This window comes from Cucurbita maxima, unplaced genomic scaffold (assembly GCF_002738345.1).
Source record: "Cucurbita maxima cultivar Rimu unplaced genomic scaffold, Cmax_1.0 Cma_Scf00010, whole genome shotgun sequence".
NCBI classification, from domain to species: Eukaryota; Viridiplantae; Streptophyta; class Magnoliopsida; order Cucurbitales; family Cucurbitaceae; genus Cucurbita; species Cucurbita maxima.
In genome coordinates this window covers 4,966,012-4,980,125 of record NW_019272026.1, presented here as the reverse complement: position 1 = coordinate 4,980,125, position 14,114 = coordinate 4,966,012, and the positions used below count along the sequence as shown (strand labels likewise).

The window sequence follows — 14,114 nt, the reverse complement described above, 5'->3', positions numbered from 1 at the left end:
GAGAACAAAACACCAATTTAAGGGTGTGGGAACCTTCCCCTAGCATATGCGTTTTAAAGCCTTGAGGGGAAGCCCGAATGGAAAAACCCAAAGAGGACAATATCTGCTAAAACGGTGGATTTGGGCCAATACACGAGGAGTCTAATTATTACACATAATGATGACATTATGTGCATATACATAAAGTAAAACTAAAAACAACCCAGAAAAGACAATCTATGCACCAATTTAATTACCACAAAGTAACAAACTACAGAATAAAGAGCATGTCAGAGTGAGTTCATCAACTAATGGTCTCTCCTAATTTCATAAATAAGAAACAGGAAGGTTGCAAATGAGGGGATTGCGCTTACAGTGGCTTAGTTAAAGCCTTCTGAATGTAAACCAAAGCTTCCTCTTTCGAAAGTGGTCCTGCTGCAAGGCCTTTAACAAGGGTATCAACGTACCCTTTGGCTGGTGCACAGAGAGGAACCTTTCCAGATTTGAAGTCTTCCATATCCAAATGCGAACATCTGAAATCAAATGGAAGTACATCATTTTACTACTAAATGGTGGTTCTTACATGACTTAAATTGCACAGAACGATAAGGAGATTCGAGGCGTACGTCATAGTTACTATTGGAAGTTCGTGTTCTTCCCCCAAGTATACAAGGTTGTGGTACCATCCTTGCTGCAAAATAATTCAAGCGTCGCTTAAGAAACGATCAAGAAACGAATTCGCTTTTATAGGAGAGAAGCTAGATAGTTTACATACCCCTGTTGAAATCTCAATAGATGTGGAAGCGTTGCCTGTGAGTTTGTTCAAATTAGCTATATCCAATAAAGGGTTATCAGAAAGGAAGCCACTTCCACTGTTTTCTTGATACAAAACATCGTTGAATTGCTCTAGCCTGTAAAGAGAAGATCCAGAACAAGAATTAAAAGATAAATTTAAGATTTTGTGCTAGAAAACATGAGTTCGAGTGGGGGATCCCGTAGTCGAAAACATTAGGAGAAACAAGAAGCTATTGATATTAACTCACGTAATTCTATACAAGCACAGGAAAGATTTCTCATCACTGTTGCTTGCAGGATGAAGAAAAGCAGCTCCTCCTTGGCCCCATGTATTGGTATATTCATGGCCGAAAAATAGACGGTGAGGAAAAGTTTTCCACAGCATCTCTTTTGGTGGTGTCTTATCCATTGAACCCGTACACGGTTTTTTCATACCCTCAACCTAAAAGTTTCTCTTCAAATGTTAAGACTAGAAACGAGTAAATTTAAACAAGAAAAAGAGGGAAAACAAGGAGTGACACTTCACATAAGAAAGAACCGGATGCACATTCTTAAAATGTGAGATCCCACATTGGTTGGGGAGGAGAACGAAACACCCTTTATAAGATATGGAAACCTTTCCCTAGCAGACGCGTTTTAAAGCCGTGAGGGAAAGCCCAAAGAAGACAATATCTGCTAGTGGTGGGTTTGGGCCGTTGTACACAATGTTAATAATGTTCCATATAGAGATAACTGGCATATATGGGCACTATTTCACTCTCTATAACATTTCAAGTACATATTTGGTAGCAAAATACGAACTCGGTTTTTCACTTCTCCTGATAATATTTTCACTCCTAAGTTTGTTTTTCAAGCAAAAGCTTGAAAGTGATGACTGACATGATTTTACGACGATCATACGATATAGTTATCCAAGATTATTCAAAGAAAAGTACTGCAGACACAGATGAAGAAGTCGAACCTGTCCTCCTTCGATATAACAGAGGAACCTCGGGCGCCACATATTTGATCCATATGAAGCATACCAGATATCAGTTTTTGAGAGCTCCAATCTCCAAGGGATAGTAACATTAACCGCTTGACCTGTGTTTTGGTGAAAACCATCATAATGTTTCTTTGGACGTGAATCAAAACTAAATGATATAAAGAACATGGATCTGAAAAGATAATCTCAGTGCTCTTTACCCTGATTGTCTTCCTTAACTTCCATTTGTGAAAGTGTGATACCCTGAAGAATTTCCTCGAGGCTTTTTAATCGAGAATCGGAAGCTTCATCCTCCGAATCAGAGCTTGAAAGCAATACCTCCTGGAAAAGTTAAAGAACAAATTTAGCAGGATTATCACGTGGAGTAACGCATCGACATACTAACCCCTTCCTTGAATATACATACATACATACATACACACATGTATAGATAGCAATTCATAACAGATCCCAACAAATATGTATAGACAATAGTAAAAGGCTAGGATACAAGGGATTACCGGGACTGGCACTTTTTTACTGGTTAAATTATCTGGTAGTTCATCCGAAAGCATTGGCCAAAAAGGACTCAATTCTCGGCGAACCTGGCGAGAATCACGAGGTTTTTATAGACAAGATGTTAATTGTATTGCTAATAGTACTTGTGAAACAGAAACAATGGAAGAGTGAGCTTACTGCTTGGATCACTCGCCATGTTGACTCAAATGGACAAGTCTCTGAAGAATTGTTCATAGTTGTTCCATCAACCAGAAGTTCCGCACAGGCAAGCATTGAAGTTGCTATAGAATCAAGATTATATCCCCCTTCCAATGCCAATACAATCTTTCCTTGACCAAGATTCATCAACTGGAGAAGTGGGTAACAGTGCTACCATCAAAGGTTCATGTATTTGTTCTTATAGAAAACATTAAAACTAGTTCTTAAGTTTTGGTACTAATTGTATGTCAGAAATGCAACAACATTCAACAAACAAGCTACCCTTGTGATGATTTAAAACAAATCCAAAATAGGAAAGAACTGAACACTTGCCTTTTTCAACATAATTGAGTATCCATACGGTGTGACACAGCAACCACCTAGAGGATCACCAACAGCTGTTCCGAGCATGAAATAATTTTTTATACGTGTTTTCGTTTAATAAGTACCTCTTCCATCATGACACGATAATCGTCGATAAAAGTAAAACTGAGATCAAATGTTTCAAGAAATATGTCCTAAATTTGAGAAGAATTTTAGCATCTCAGAGTTAGTGGCATCTGACCTGCATCAAATCCGGCAGAGACTATGATCATATCAGGATTATATTCCTTAGCAACCGGAAGCAAGATATGGTCCCAAACAGCTAGGTAATCAGCATCCCGACATTGTCCATTCTCCCAAGGGACATTTATATTATATCCTGCTCCTGGTCCTTCTCCAACCATGGTATAGTAACCATCATCTGTGGCGGGATAAAAACTTCCAAACTCGTGCCTGTGTTTATAAAATAAGTTGGCACGTTATTTGTGAAAGTGATCATAACTCAGATAGGATATCAAAACCAGACTTCATCACCCAATAGCCAATATTCCATGTAACCAAAAAAAACATAACAAAAATAGTAAAAGGTAAAATGTTTTGACACGCTAAAATGGGCACTATTAGAAACTATGGCCGTGAAAAGAGAGAAAGGTACGAGATTTTGGATGTCGGATGGAACAGCCCAAGCTCACTGCTAGCACATATTGTCCTCTTTGGGTTCTCTTTCGAATTTTCTCTCAAGATTTTTAAAAGGCGTCTAACTAGGGAGAGGTTTCCACACCTTATAAAGAATGTTTTGTTCCCCTCTCCAACTGATGTGGGATCTCACAATTCACCCCATTTTCAGGGCCCAGTGTCCTTGTTGAACATGGAAGCCCGGAAATTCAACGCATGCATGAGATGACGTCACTAATTAGGATTAAACGCGTTTTAAAACATTGTGGGAAAACCCAAAGAGAACAATATCTGCTAGCGGTGGGCTTGGACCGTTACATCGGAGGTGTCAGAGTTCGGTTAAAATGAAATAAAACTTTTCGAGATGTGGTGACAATCATCTCATCTGAGAGATGGTGAATGTGCCAAGCTTCAAAATGTAACTTTCTTTGAGAACTCTTTGTAATAACCCTCTTTTAGTTATTAAGCCATTGGAGTGTGCTTTTATGTGAACTCGTAGGCGTCTGTGTGGGTGCTTTATCCTCTCCTTAATACCAGGTCACCCTCTCCCTTCTTGAACTCGGTCTCGCTTCTTCGCTCTATGCCCTCTAAGGTGTACATTTTGTCTAACTCGCTTCCTAGAGTTGAGAGAGAGAGAGTAAAAAGAATATTTAAGAAAACATCAACATCCTCAACCGACCTACCGGTGAACGGAGAAGAACAAAACGCGGGGATCCCTCCAGAACATCTTTTGTGTTGCATTGCCATGATGAACATCCCAATCAACAATTAATATCTTCTTAATACCCAAATCTGGCTGTATTATGAAAGACAATGACCAAATGAAGTCAAAACTAACGAAATAGAATAGGCAAGTCGAAATAAATTCGAACTTGTAAGCACGTTCTGGTAGGAACTTTAGAATAACAAAGTACAGGATCATATAATTATCCATGACTATTAGTTTAAACATAATTGGAAAGCGGTCTTACTCTTTCATTCAAAATAAAGCTTGCTGCCACAGCTATATTGTTGAACAAACAGAACCCCATAGCTTCATCATGTTCGGCATGATGACCCGGTGGCCTCACAATGGCAATTCCGGAATCTAAATCTCCTTGAGCTACTCTTTCAGCAACCTTAACAAAATAAAGACATTTCAGTCACTTAGCATACACAAAGAACCCATTTCAACGTGCAACTACGAAAAATTCGTGCGTATATTACATCTATGACAGAACCAGCAGCTAGATAAGCAGCTTCTGATGATCCTTTATTAAAGTATATGGAGTTAAGTTGTGAGGCAATCTTATCTCTTCGTGAATCCAACTCTTTGGAGCTTATTTTCTTAATCAAGTCAACATGGTTTTTGGAGTGTACTGCCAAAATATGCTTATCTTCTGCTTCTTTCCCATTCAAGACCACACACCTGAAGAGGAAACGAGCCAGTTTAACTATTTATCCAAGAAACAGAATCAAACTATCTCAAACAAAAAATTCTGAAAATTAGAAACAGCCGACATAAGAACGAGTTGCCACTAAGACTATGAAGCAAGAAGGAACTCATAGATTCCACGAATGTATCAATTATCACGTGAAGTTACTGTACCAAGAATAATTAAATGAATACACTTCCTTCACTATACATGCATTCGAGGAAGTCCGCAAGAGATTCTTTTCAGATAATCAAGAAACTCTTGGGCTGTTACAAATGATATCAGACCCAAACACCGAAAGATGTGCCAGCAAGGAGGCTAAACCCCTAAGGAGGGTGGACATGAGGCGATGTGCTAGGAAGGACACTGGGCCCATAAAGGGTGGATTTGGTGGGGGTTCCACCTCGGCTGGAGAAAGGAACTAGTGCCAGCGAGGACGTTAGGCCTCGAAGGGGATGGATTGTAAGATCCCGCTTTGGTTGGGGAGGAGAACGAAATACCCTTTATAAGGGTGCAGAAACCTCTCTCCCCAAAAGACTCGTTTTGAGAACCTTGAGGGGAAGCCTGAAAGGGAAAAATCAAGAGGACTATATCCACTAACAGTGGGCTTGGGCCATTACGTCCCTAGCTCAAAAAACCATAATTTTGCCACAAATATGATATGGCACAGAGCACCATTTTAGAAGAGTCTAACCCAATTCTCCACTTCTTTTCGATTACCATGGCAACGCTACACACAGCACAAACAAATACACAACAGGAAAAGTGCTAAATAAAAGAAATAAAAACGATCATGCCTCTGAAGAATGCCGGAGCTCTGTAGCTTGTTCCAAATGGCCCTAATTCGATTGGGATTCTCAGGATGGTAATCTCCGTCGGGCGTGTGATGCTTGCACATCCTCTCGTCGTACAAAACCCCTACCCTCCGCGAATCGCCATTGCCTCCGTCGAATTTCCTAGTTCCAGAGCCATGCACATCCATTCTCCAAAAAAAGAAAGAAAAATCTAACCAGCAAAGTTCCAAAAGTGACGAAAACTTTCCGAAATTGAATTTCGCAGTAGGCTAGCGGCCTTGCCGGAGTGCCGGAGCGCCGTCACTCAGAACGAGATCGACGAATCGCCCGCCGGAGAATACAGAACAGTTTGGTCTCACTGCCCAATCAAATCCACTCGCAAGTCAGCTAAGTCAACCAGTAACTACTGTGATCGTTAGTCGGAACAGTTGAAACAAAATCTCCAAAAAAATAGACCTTTTTCCCAATAAATATAGATATATATATATATAATACTTAATACATTCAGAATGTTACAACTCAAACTAACTAGAATGAAAATGACATTTAAATTATATTTCAATTTATAAATATCGGGAAAAATCTAATTGAATTTAGGGCTATTTTTTGTATTTTTTGTATTTATAAGAAATTAATAATATCCTAATATTGTAGAAATTAAGGGTTTGTTGTTATTAACCTAGGCTACATTAATAAAAAATATTTTTTCCTTAACCTTTTTATCTAAGTTCTTATTGTAGATTTTTTTTAAAGATTATTAAATACCATATCGTAATATTAAAATTTTATTTTTAGGATCATATTGATATAACATTTGCTTTTATATATATATATATATATATATATATATATATATTTATTTATTTATTTATTTATTTATATACTTATTTACTTTTTACCATAAGAATGAAATTTTGAGAATAACTTTTTTAATAAATACTAAATAGAAAGAATGTGAATTAGATCCCGTAAAAATAAATAGAGAATTTGACAGAGATGAGAGATGAAATAAGTAATGAAAATATGGGCATCCCTATCTAAACATTTGGTACTAAATGTTACTTTAGAGTTCATTTGGATCCTCCAATTTATTGCCAACTCAATCGTAGCTTTAAAACCTTGAAATTCATTCTTTTAATTTACCATTAAAGATCTATTAAAATAAAGATAATGTGTAAAAGACGTCGAGATACCTAGATTGATAGAACACTTTTATTCTATTATTTACAATTGAATATCTATTACGATCAATAGCTTGATTGATAGAACACTTTAATTTTATTATTTATTGTTGAAGATCTATTAAAATAAGAATGATGTATAAAATATGAACGGGATTTCTCAATTAATAGAACACCAATTTAATCTTTACCAACATTAATTCTACAGATTATTAATAATATGAATCGATATGATATCTAGAAATGTACTTATTAATTAAAAATATATATTTTTCAATCATTCTAACCATTTTTGGCACTTATCATTTACTATAACAAAAAAAAAATCAAATAAAAAATATTAAAATGACATCATAATTAATCAGTTCCCATCATCAATTATAAAATATTTAACCCTTCACTCTCAACCAGAAAGAGAGACCGTAAAATAGCTTTTCCTTGTCCGTGAACTAAATCATTCAATTTTGAACTAAAAAAAAAAAAAAAAAAAAAAAAAAAAAAAAAAAAAAAAAAAAAAAAAAAAAAAAAAACAACATTTGATGAACATGGTAAGTAGATCTGGTAAAGTTAAAAGAAGTGTTCTGTGGGTCCCACTAGAGCATGAAGAATCCAGAAAAAGCAATGTGGAGGCCAACTTTTTCCAATTTTGTTTTTGGCATCAAGTGGGGAGGGAGAGACTTAAGTGGACGAAAGAACAAATTTAAAAAAACAAAGCTGTCTAAGACCAAAACCAGTAGTACAGCAAGAACAGGAACATCACATGCTAGCCACCCTGCATTCCTCTCACAACGATTCCAATAAATAAAAGAAACTGCATCAAGCCATATGCCCACAGAACAAGAGAGATAACAAATAAGCTACTGCATTGGCAATTAGAGTGAGTTTGAGTCTTGATCCACTGTCACTGTAGTCGGTGTTCATCCCGCCGACGCCTGATGGTCCTAGACTGTTGCTGCCACTGCCGAAGCCATTCCCTCCAATGACGCCGGTGGGGGTTGTAGAACCAAATGGAGTATTGGTTGTGGGAGTTGATCCAGTGCCCGGGCTGGTGGTGGTTGGTGTTCCAGTTACTGGAACAGTGCCACTGTTTACAGGGCTGCAACAGCAGATTACCAAAAATAAGATGAATCCCATTTTAGATAAGATATTACAACAGCAGATAACCTCTGTTGAATTCTATGCCAAATTTCAGAAACAAAATGTTAATCAGTTCTGAAAGGTTTGGATTCATTAATGAAGTAATGGTCAGCTTTTCATTTTCCAATCCCTAATGAAGATGAAGAAAAGTTATCATTTGTTAAGGATCTAGAGATAATCTCATCCTTTCTATCAGGAAAATTTATCTTAGCAAGTGACCAGTTTTCGACTAGAGCATTTCAAATTAGATTCAAGAGAGAAGACAAAGTGTTCCTCCCCCAAGAAAATAAACTGCTGCTCCAGCAACCTTCTTCACCCACATGTGAAACCCTTTTTCCAAAAATCATGGTCTGCCTAGGCTTGGCTTTCGAGGCATTAAAATGTGGCTCAAATCTCAATAATTTACCATCTCGAGGAGCAACATAAATCTGATCATCACTATGAAAAAACTCCATTTTCATCCGAGCATTTACTTTAGGATAAATGTATTTACCAGTGTGGAGTAATTATGTGTGACGGTGACAATTATCACATCTTGAGTGAAAGTGAAAAGTTGAAAAACGCAGGCAGGGAAGAAGCCAGAAAAAATGATCATGTAATTACAAATAGTCAATTGACGAAAAGAGTATCTATAATTACGGCACAATGGGATGATAGCGAATCTAATTGCAAAAGTCTATTTTCCAATAGTATCTATCTATGACTATCGAAAGCTAACTTTATTTTTTGTTGAGTTTCTGACTAACAAGATGCTCTAATCCTGTTAAAGTAAAAAGGCTCTACGTTTTGTTCAAATGAAAATAAAACATAAAATGAAGTCAAAATACTCTTAATATTTTGCTCACGTACAAGAGTAAAGTGGATAAGAAGTCCAAATGAAGCTCACAAAAAATATAAAGGGGGGAAAGGCTAATAATCATGCTTTTATTTCATTTCAAAGAGATGGAAGTTCACTAAATAAGAAAATTAGAATGAGATTTTGAGTCTAGCCATGGATTTGGGAGAAAGCAGAGAAAATCTTATTCTAATAAAGCGATTGTCAGAAATTGAAATGGGAAGAAATTATTGCTATTCCTACCATTCTATATATATATATATATTTTTTTTTTTTTTCAAATAAACATGGTGGAAGTAGGTGCAGAAGTATACCTGGCGCTGGAAGGATAAACGCAGCCTGTAATGCCTGAGAAAACACCAAGAAATTTATAAATAAAAAAATAAAAAGAATCAGATTCCATTTCTGAACATGATAAGAAATATGAAAACAAAACATACTAATTTAGAAGCTGAAATAGATAGCCAAGGAACTTCGATAGATTGCCAAAAGTGTTCAAATTTGTGGCATATACTAGAATCCGAGTAAGTTCTGCGAGGTGTTTGTTTCCATTTTTTCCTTTCTTAAAGTGAATCAGATCATAACTGACTGAACCTTTTCTTATTTAGAAGGAACTAGAGAAAAACATGTGGTTGTAGACAGCGAAATCTTACTGGGGTCAGTAGAGGTGACCATGGCTGTGCCAGAAAAATCACAGGAACCAGGAGCTTGACCCTTCCTCTGAAAGTAGCTGTTAGCAGCATAGGAACAATGGGCCTTGACCGTGTCGGGAGCGAAACAGCCCCCCTTTTGATGAATAGGGAGACAGTCAGCCCCAGCTCCACAAGCATAGTCAATTGTCTTCTGGAGAGCAGTATCACCTATTCCGTCCTTGCAAACGCACCATGTTGCACCTACAAGTTCCAGAAGCCACCATTTCAAGAGAGAGCAGAAGGAACAAAGAACTTACGAAGAAACAGAAGAAAATAAACGAAACACAACGAGATCTACACATCTATAAGAAATTTCAAAAGTACTGGAAACTCACTCCCAGAACTTTTAAGCCCCTTATCCATCCAAAAAGAACCACAAATTTCAAACTAAAAAAGAAAGCTCTCTTTTAAACAAAAGAACAATGACTACATAAAGATGACCATAACTAGAAGATCTATAGACACATATCTGTAGAGATGGTTAATGCACATTTGAATAGCCTTTAAAGATGGCTGACAAGCAAAAGGCTCGAATCAGCGAAAAGATTATTGAGAAGTCAAACTAAAAGGAGTAAAGAAAACCCAGTATAGAAACGCAAGGAGCTTACTTGAATGGCCAGTCATGGCCAGAATAAGAAGCTCAATAGCTAAAACATGCATAACCCAAGACATGATTACAAAGCTCAGAGATAGTGGCCAGAAGAAGGCTCTCACGGCCACATACACGAGCAGAAAGAGAGAAGTGTAGAGAAAAGGAGAGAGTCTGTGAGAGTGGAAATGTAAAATATCCTGAAGGGGAAGGGGTCTGTTCGATACAAAATAAAGGCAGTGGCTTTTCAGAGGGTAATGTAAACGATGGCATCTATGAGAGTGGCCCACTTTCGTATTTTCTAGCTAGTGCACTTTCTGCGCCTTGTTAACAACTAGTAGGCTCGTGACAAACCAATAACTTCAATTTCTCCACCCAGAGAAGCTCAGAACATGTTAAAATAAACAAAGGTTCAACCAAATAGAGCTGTTTCATCACAGTTGCTAAAAGGGGGGAAAATGGAATTGGCAAGCTATTCAAGTGCAATTTGAAACTGAAGTTCTTTAGTTGAATTCAAATCGAACTTCGAGTCACCTAATTGCTTTATTCAGAACCATTTCCAAACACTCCGATTCTGTAGTCAAGTTCTTTAGTGCAATTTGGAACTCACGTTCTTTGGTCGAATTCAAATCGAAGTTCAATTAACCTAATTGCTTTAGTCAGAACCATTTCCAAACACACCGAGTTCGTAGGTAAAATTATCCACAAACCTATTCCCCTCTTTCACCGAAAGGAAATAACGATTAATTACACAAACACGAAACAAAAAGGAATCAGAATAAAAATCAATCAATATTCCCAATGCTGGCGCTAAACGATTGAAATGATTATTTTAATGTACAAAACACAATTTACAATAATATAATCCAGAGCCAAATCTTCGTGAGAGAATTTCTCGAACAATACAGCTTACCTTTTCTTGAGAAACGGGGGGATTTCTCTTGCTTCTTCTCAACGGCTTAAGTGAAACATGAACTAATGCGCCTAGAAAAACACCAAAAGAAGTCACCGAGGACTTGAGCGGCGTCCTTGAACGCTTGGCTGAGTTCTCTGTGAGGAAACTGCCAAAGGCGACATTATTAAATTTCACTGGTACCGCCAAACTCGGGAGATGAAAGCCGCCGGCGGGAAGCCTGCAACAGGAGAAGGGAGAAGAGAGTATATTATAATATTAAATTTTGAGTTTTCTGAAATTATATTAAATATTATATTATAAATTTATTTATTAGAATATTTTATTTTATTTTTGGTAAAAAAAATATATAAAAAATTATTTGAAAGGAATATTTTTATAAAAAATGGTAAAAAGAATCTACAGAGGGCTCGGCCCAATATAACCAACCAGAAGGATCCAGTAGTACACAATACCTGGGCCGATAGGCCCAATAATATTGGGCCCACTTCGGCAAATGCACGTAGCTAATTAGGGTATAATAAATTAATATATATATATATATATATTTTTTTTTGAGTACGTAGTTATTTCAATGATGTTCATTAAGCAGAACTGTGTTCTCAAACGGGTCAAATAGCGACCCGATCTGCAAACTGTATCTGCACCGTTGATTTTTCTAGTAGACATCTCAACCGTTCAGTCGTTCCCTTTATATACCTATCCTCCCCGCCAACAATTCTTAGGGTTCTCTAGGGTTTTTGGTTTCCCATACTCGGTTGGAAGTGCCCTTACTCATATTCTTCTTGCGTTTCTACAGGTTTTAATCTTCATAAATCTGAATCTGAACGTTTAATTTTTCTTTTACCATGGATTCAACTACGATTGTTTTGTTTTTTTTCCCTCGTTTGCGCTTTTGTTGATTGAAATTGCCTGAGATATTGCCGCCCTATGGATAGTCGGAAAATTAATGGATTTGGTTTAGTATTTCTTCTCCTTGGGAGATTGAAGGGGATACTGTATGCACAACTTTCCATTTTGTGATTGTTCTTAGCTAACTTGGAGCTGTGTCATTTATGTTGAAGTTCATCGAGTATCAATGTAGACAGTTTTGTTTTGTAATTTTCCACATCTTGTTCCGTATTTATGAAAACCTTCACTGGTTATAGACAATTTATGTTTTATTTATGAAAATCTTGTTTTGAGGTTTATGTGCTTCATGATTTGTAGCCTTAATCGGAAGGATGTTTACGGCGAGGAAGAAGATCCACAAGGATAATGGTGTCGACCCCTCAGAATTTGAGGAAACTGTTGCTCAGGTGAACTTTTAAATTATCTACCGATTGCTAACATTGGCAGTGTTTTGTGTTCGTTTGAACTGATTATTCGTCGTCTCTTTAGGCATTGTTTGATTTGGAAAACACCAACTCCGAGCTTAAAAGTGACCTGAAGGATCTCTACATTAATTCTGCAATGTAAGAAGGATAGACAATAGTGATTTCTTTATGGACTTTATCTTGTATTCGTATGAATTTTATCTTTCATAATTATCTTGCAGTCAAGTCGATGTTTCTGGAAACCGCAAGGCTGTTGTGGTCTATGTCCCATACAGATTGAGGAAGGCCTTCCGCAAGATTTACTTGAGGCTTGTTAGAGAGCTTGAAAAGAAATTCAGTGGAAAGGTAAGGAGAGAGCGTTCTTTTTCCCTGGTTTGGTCTTATTTTGGTGACTACTTAACTACTCTACTGATTATGACTAGTTAGCATCCTTGACTGAGAAATATCTTAGACCAAATCATAATCAATGAAACAAAAAATCTTGATGTTGCATATCACTTTGGGGGCTGATTTAGCTGATGTACTACCTGTAGCAATGATATTTGATCAGTGTCAAATACTTGTTTACCGCCTTCCTCTTCCTCTAGCAACTTTATCTAGAATGAGAGAGGGGGCGTGTATGCCTCAAATTAAATAATGTAGATGGACAGACATAAAAAAGGTGATAATTACAATTGAACATGATAATTTGCAACATTAATAAGTTTTAAATAAATATTTCCTTATTCGTTTAGTTGTATTCGATGTCTTTTAAGGCAATGAGGTCAAGTAGTGATGGATTGACTCACTTGGTCCATTACGTTAATTAGTGAGGGTTATATTTTTTAAGACATTGAAAGTGAGTTTACAAAGACTAAGCCTTTGAGCATCCTCAGAGGTTTGGGCCTCCATGATCTGAATAAGACATAAAATTGTTTTGTGTTATACATATTTGTCGCCTCTACATTTTCATATTCTATTTATTCATAAACCATTGTTGCTCTATAATAGGATGTAATCCTGATTGCTACTAGAAGGATATTGAGGCCTCCAAAGAAAGGATCAGCAGCTCAGAGGCCCCGCACCCGTACTCTCACTTCTGTGCACGAGGCAATGCTTGAAGACATTGTATTGCCTGCAGAGATTGTTGGCAAGCGTATTAGATACCGTGTTGATGGATCAAAGATCATGAAGGTAATTACGTTTTGACTATTTTGGTAATTTAAATTCTCAAAAGTGATCCAGGAAGGTTGGAAAACTGTTTTCGGATTAAACTTTGTGCATGTCTCTTTGATGTAACATGAGCCATGTCGTGGTCAACGTTCTTGATATTGATATATATATGTATTCACTAAAATCTCAACTTATCTAAATTTTGAAAGGTGTTCTTGGACCCGAAAGAACGGAATAACACCGAGTACAAATTGGAGAGCTTTGCTGCTGTTTACAGGAAGCTTTCTGGAAAAGATGTCGTCTTTGAGTACCCAATTACTGAGGCTTAAGACACCTTATATGTTGCACATTTGGGTGGTGTTTATCGTAGGTTGGAATCAGGTGTGAGCTTTCCAATTTTGATTTCAAGTAATAGATTTTTGAGACCTCGCTTTTTGAATATGTGATCTTGTTGAACCATACTCTTGTCACATTGGATTAATTTTCCGGTTTCAATGACATTCTATCCACTTTTACTTAATTTATTTTTAACCTTCCCATTTCTCCCAACCAAAAAAAGAAAACAAAGCAAGCAATTTTTATTTAATTTTTTTTTCTTTTATAGTGTTCTAAAATTTATGTATTAGTCAACCTGAG

At 36.9% G+C, this 14,114-nt stretch overlaps 3 protein-coding genes across 3 annotated transcripts; 1 reads left to right on the top strand and 2 right to left on the bottom strand.

Annotated features, from left to right (window-relative positions):
- Positions 1-199: 199 nt before the first annotated feature.
- Positions 200-6,123, bottom strand: LOC111485349 (histone deacetylase 5). The gene is made up of 14 exons (XM_023132185.1): positions 5,667-6,123; positions 4,661-4,862; positions 4,426-4,572; positions 4,138-4,250; positions 3,021-3,232; positions 2,789-2,853; positions 2,435-2,605; positions 2,260-2,343; positions 1,960-2,080; positions 1,736-1,857; positions 1,023-1,216; positions 755-890; positions 606-670; positions 200-512 (listed from the first exon to the last, which is right to left on the bottom strand). Exons 1-14 carry the CDS (start codon positions 5,849-5,851, stop codon positions 350-352), a joined length of 1,980 nt encoding a protein of 659 aa, XP_022987953.1. The 5' UTR covers positions 5,852-6,123; the 3' UTR covers positions 200-349.
- A 1,265-nt stretch (positions 6,124-7,388) lies between these two features.
- Positions 7,389-10,343, bottom strand: LOC111485814 (PLASMODESMATA CALLOSE-BINDING PROTEIN 3-like). The gene is made up of 4 exons (XM_023132849.1): positions 10,117-10,343; positions 9,470-9,709; positions 9,131-9,164; positions 7,389-7,940 (listed from the first exon to the last, which is right to left on the bottom strand). Exons 1-4 carry the CDS (start codon positions 10,178-10,180, stop codon positions 7,661-7,663), a joined length of 618 nt encoding a protein of 205 aa, XP_022988617.1. The 5' UTR covers positions 10,181-10,343; the 3' UTR covers positions 7,389-7,660.
- Positions 10,344-11,655: 1,312 nt separating this feature from the next.
- Positions 11,656-13,998, top strand: LOC111485815 (40S ribosomal protein S7-1-like). Its single transcript, XM_023132851.1, has 6 exons — positions 11,656-11,809; positions 12,220-12,308; positions 12,391-12,464; positions 12,548-12,671; positions 13,317-13,499; positions 13,688-13,998. The coding sequence occupies exons 2-6, from the start codon at positions 12,234-12,236 to the stop codon at positions 13,805-13,807; spliced, it is 576 nt and encodes a 191-aa protein (XP_022988619.1). The 5' UTR covers positions 11,656-11,809; positions 12,220-12,233; the 3' UTR covers positions 13,808-13,998.
- The last annotated feature ends 116 nt before the right edge of the window (positions 13,999-14,114 follow it).

Excerpts from the sequence above, each read along its gene's own strand:
- LOC111485349 (XM_023132185.1), bottom strand. The coding sequence starts at position 5,851 with ATGGATGTGCATGGCTCTGGAACTAGGAAATTCGACGGAGGCAATGGC. Across the intron at positions 2,854-3,020 it reads CTCTGCCGGATTTGATGCAG|CTGTTGGTGATCCTCTAGGT; the intron begins GTCAGATGCCAC and ends TGCTCGGAACAG. Across the intron at positions 513-605 it reads CTTCCAATAGTAACTATGAC|ATGTTCGCATTTGGATATGG; the intron begins GTACGCCTCGAA and ends ATTTGATTTCAG.
- LOC111485814 (XM_023132849.1), bottom strand. The coding sequence starts at position 10,180 with ATGTCTTGGGTTATGCATGTTTTAGCTATTGAGCTTCTTATTCTGGCC. Across the intron at positions 9,710-10,116 it reads GGCCATGACTGGCCATTCAA|GTGCAACATGGTGCGTTTGC; the intron begins GTAAGCTCCTTG and ends TGGAACTTGTAG. Across the intron at positions 7,941-9,130 it reads GTTTATCCTTCCAGCGCCAG|CCCTGTAAACAGTGGCACTG; the intron begins GTATACTTCTGC and ends CTGCTGTTGCAG.
- LOC111485815 (XM_023132851.1), top strand. The coding sequence starts at position 12,234 with ATGTTTACGGCGAGGAAGAAGATCCACAAGGATAATGGTGTCGACCCC. Across the intron at positions 12,672-13,316 it reads AAAAGAAATTCAGTGGAAAG|GATGTAATCCTGATTGCTAC; the intron begins GTAAGGAGAGAG and ends GCTCTATAATAG. Across the intron at positions 13,500-13,687 it reads ATGGATCAAAGATCATGAAG|GTGTTCTTGGACCCGAAAGA; the intron begins GTAATTACGTTT and ends AAATTTTGAAAG.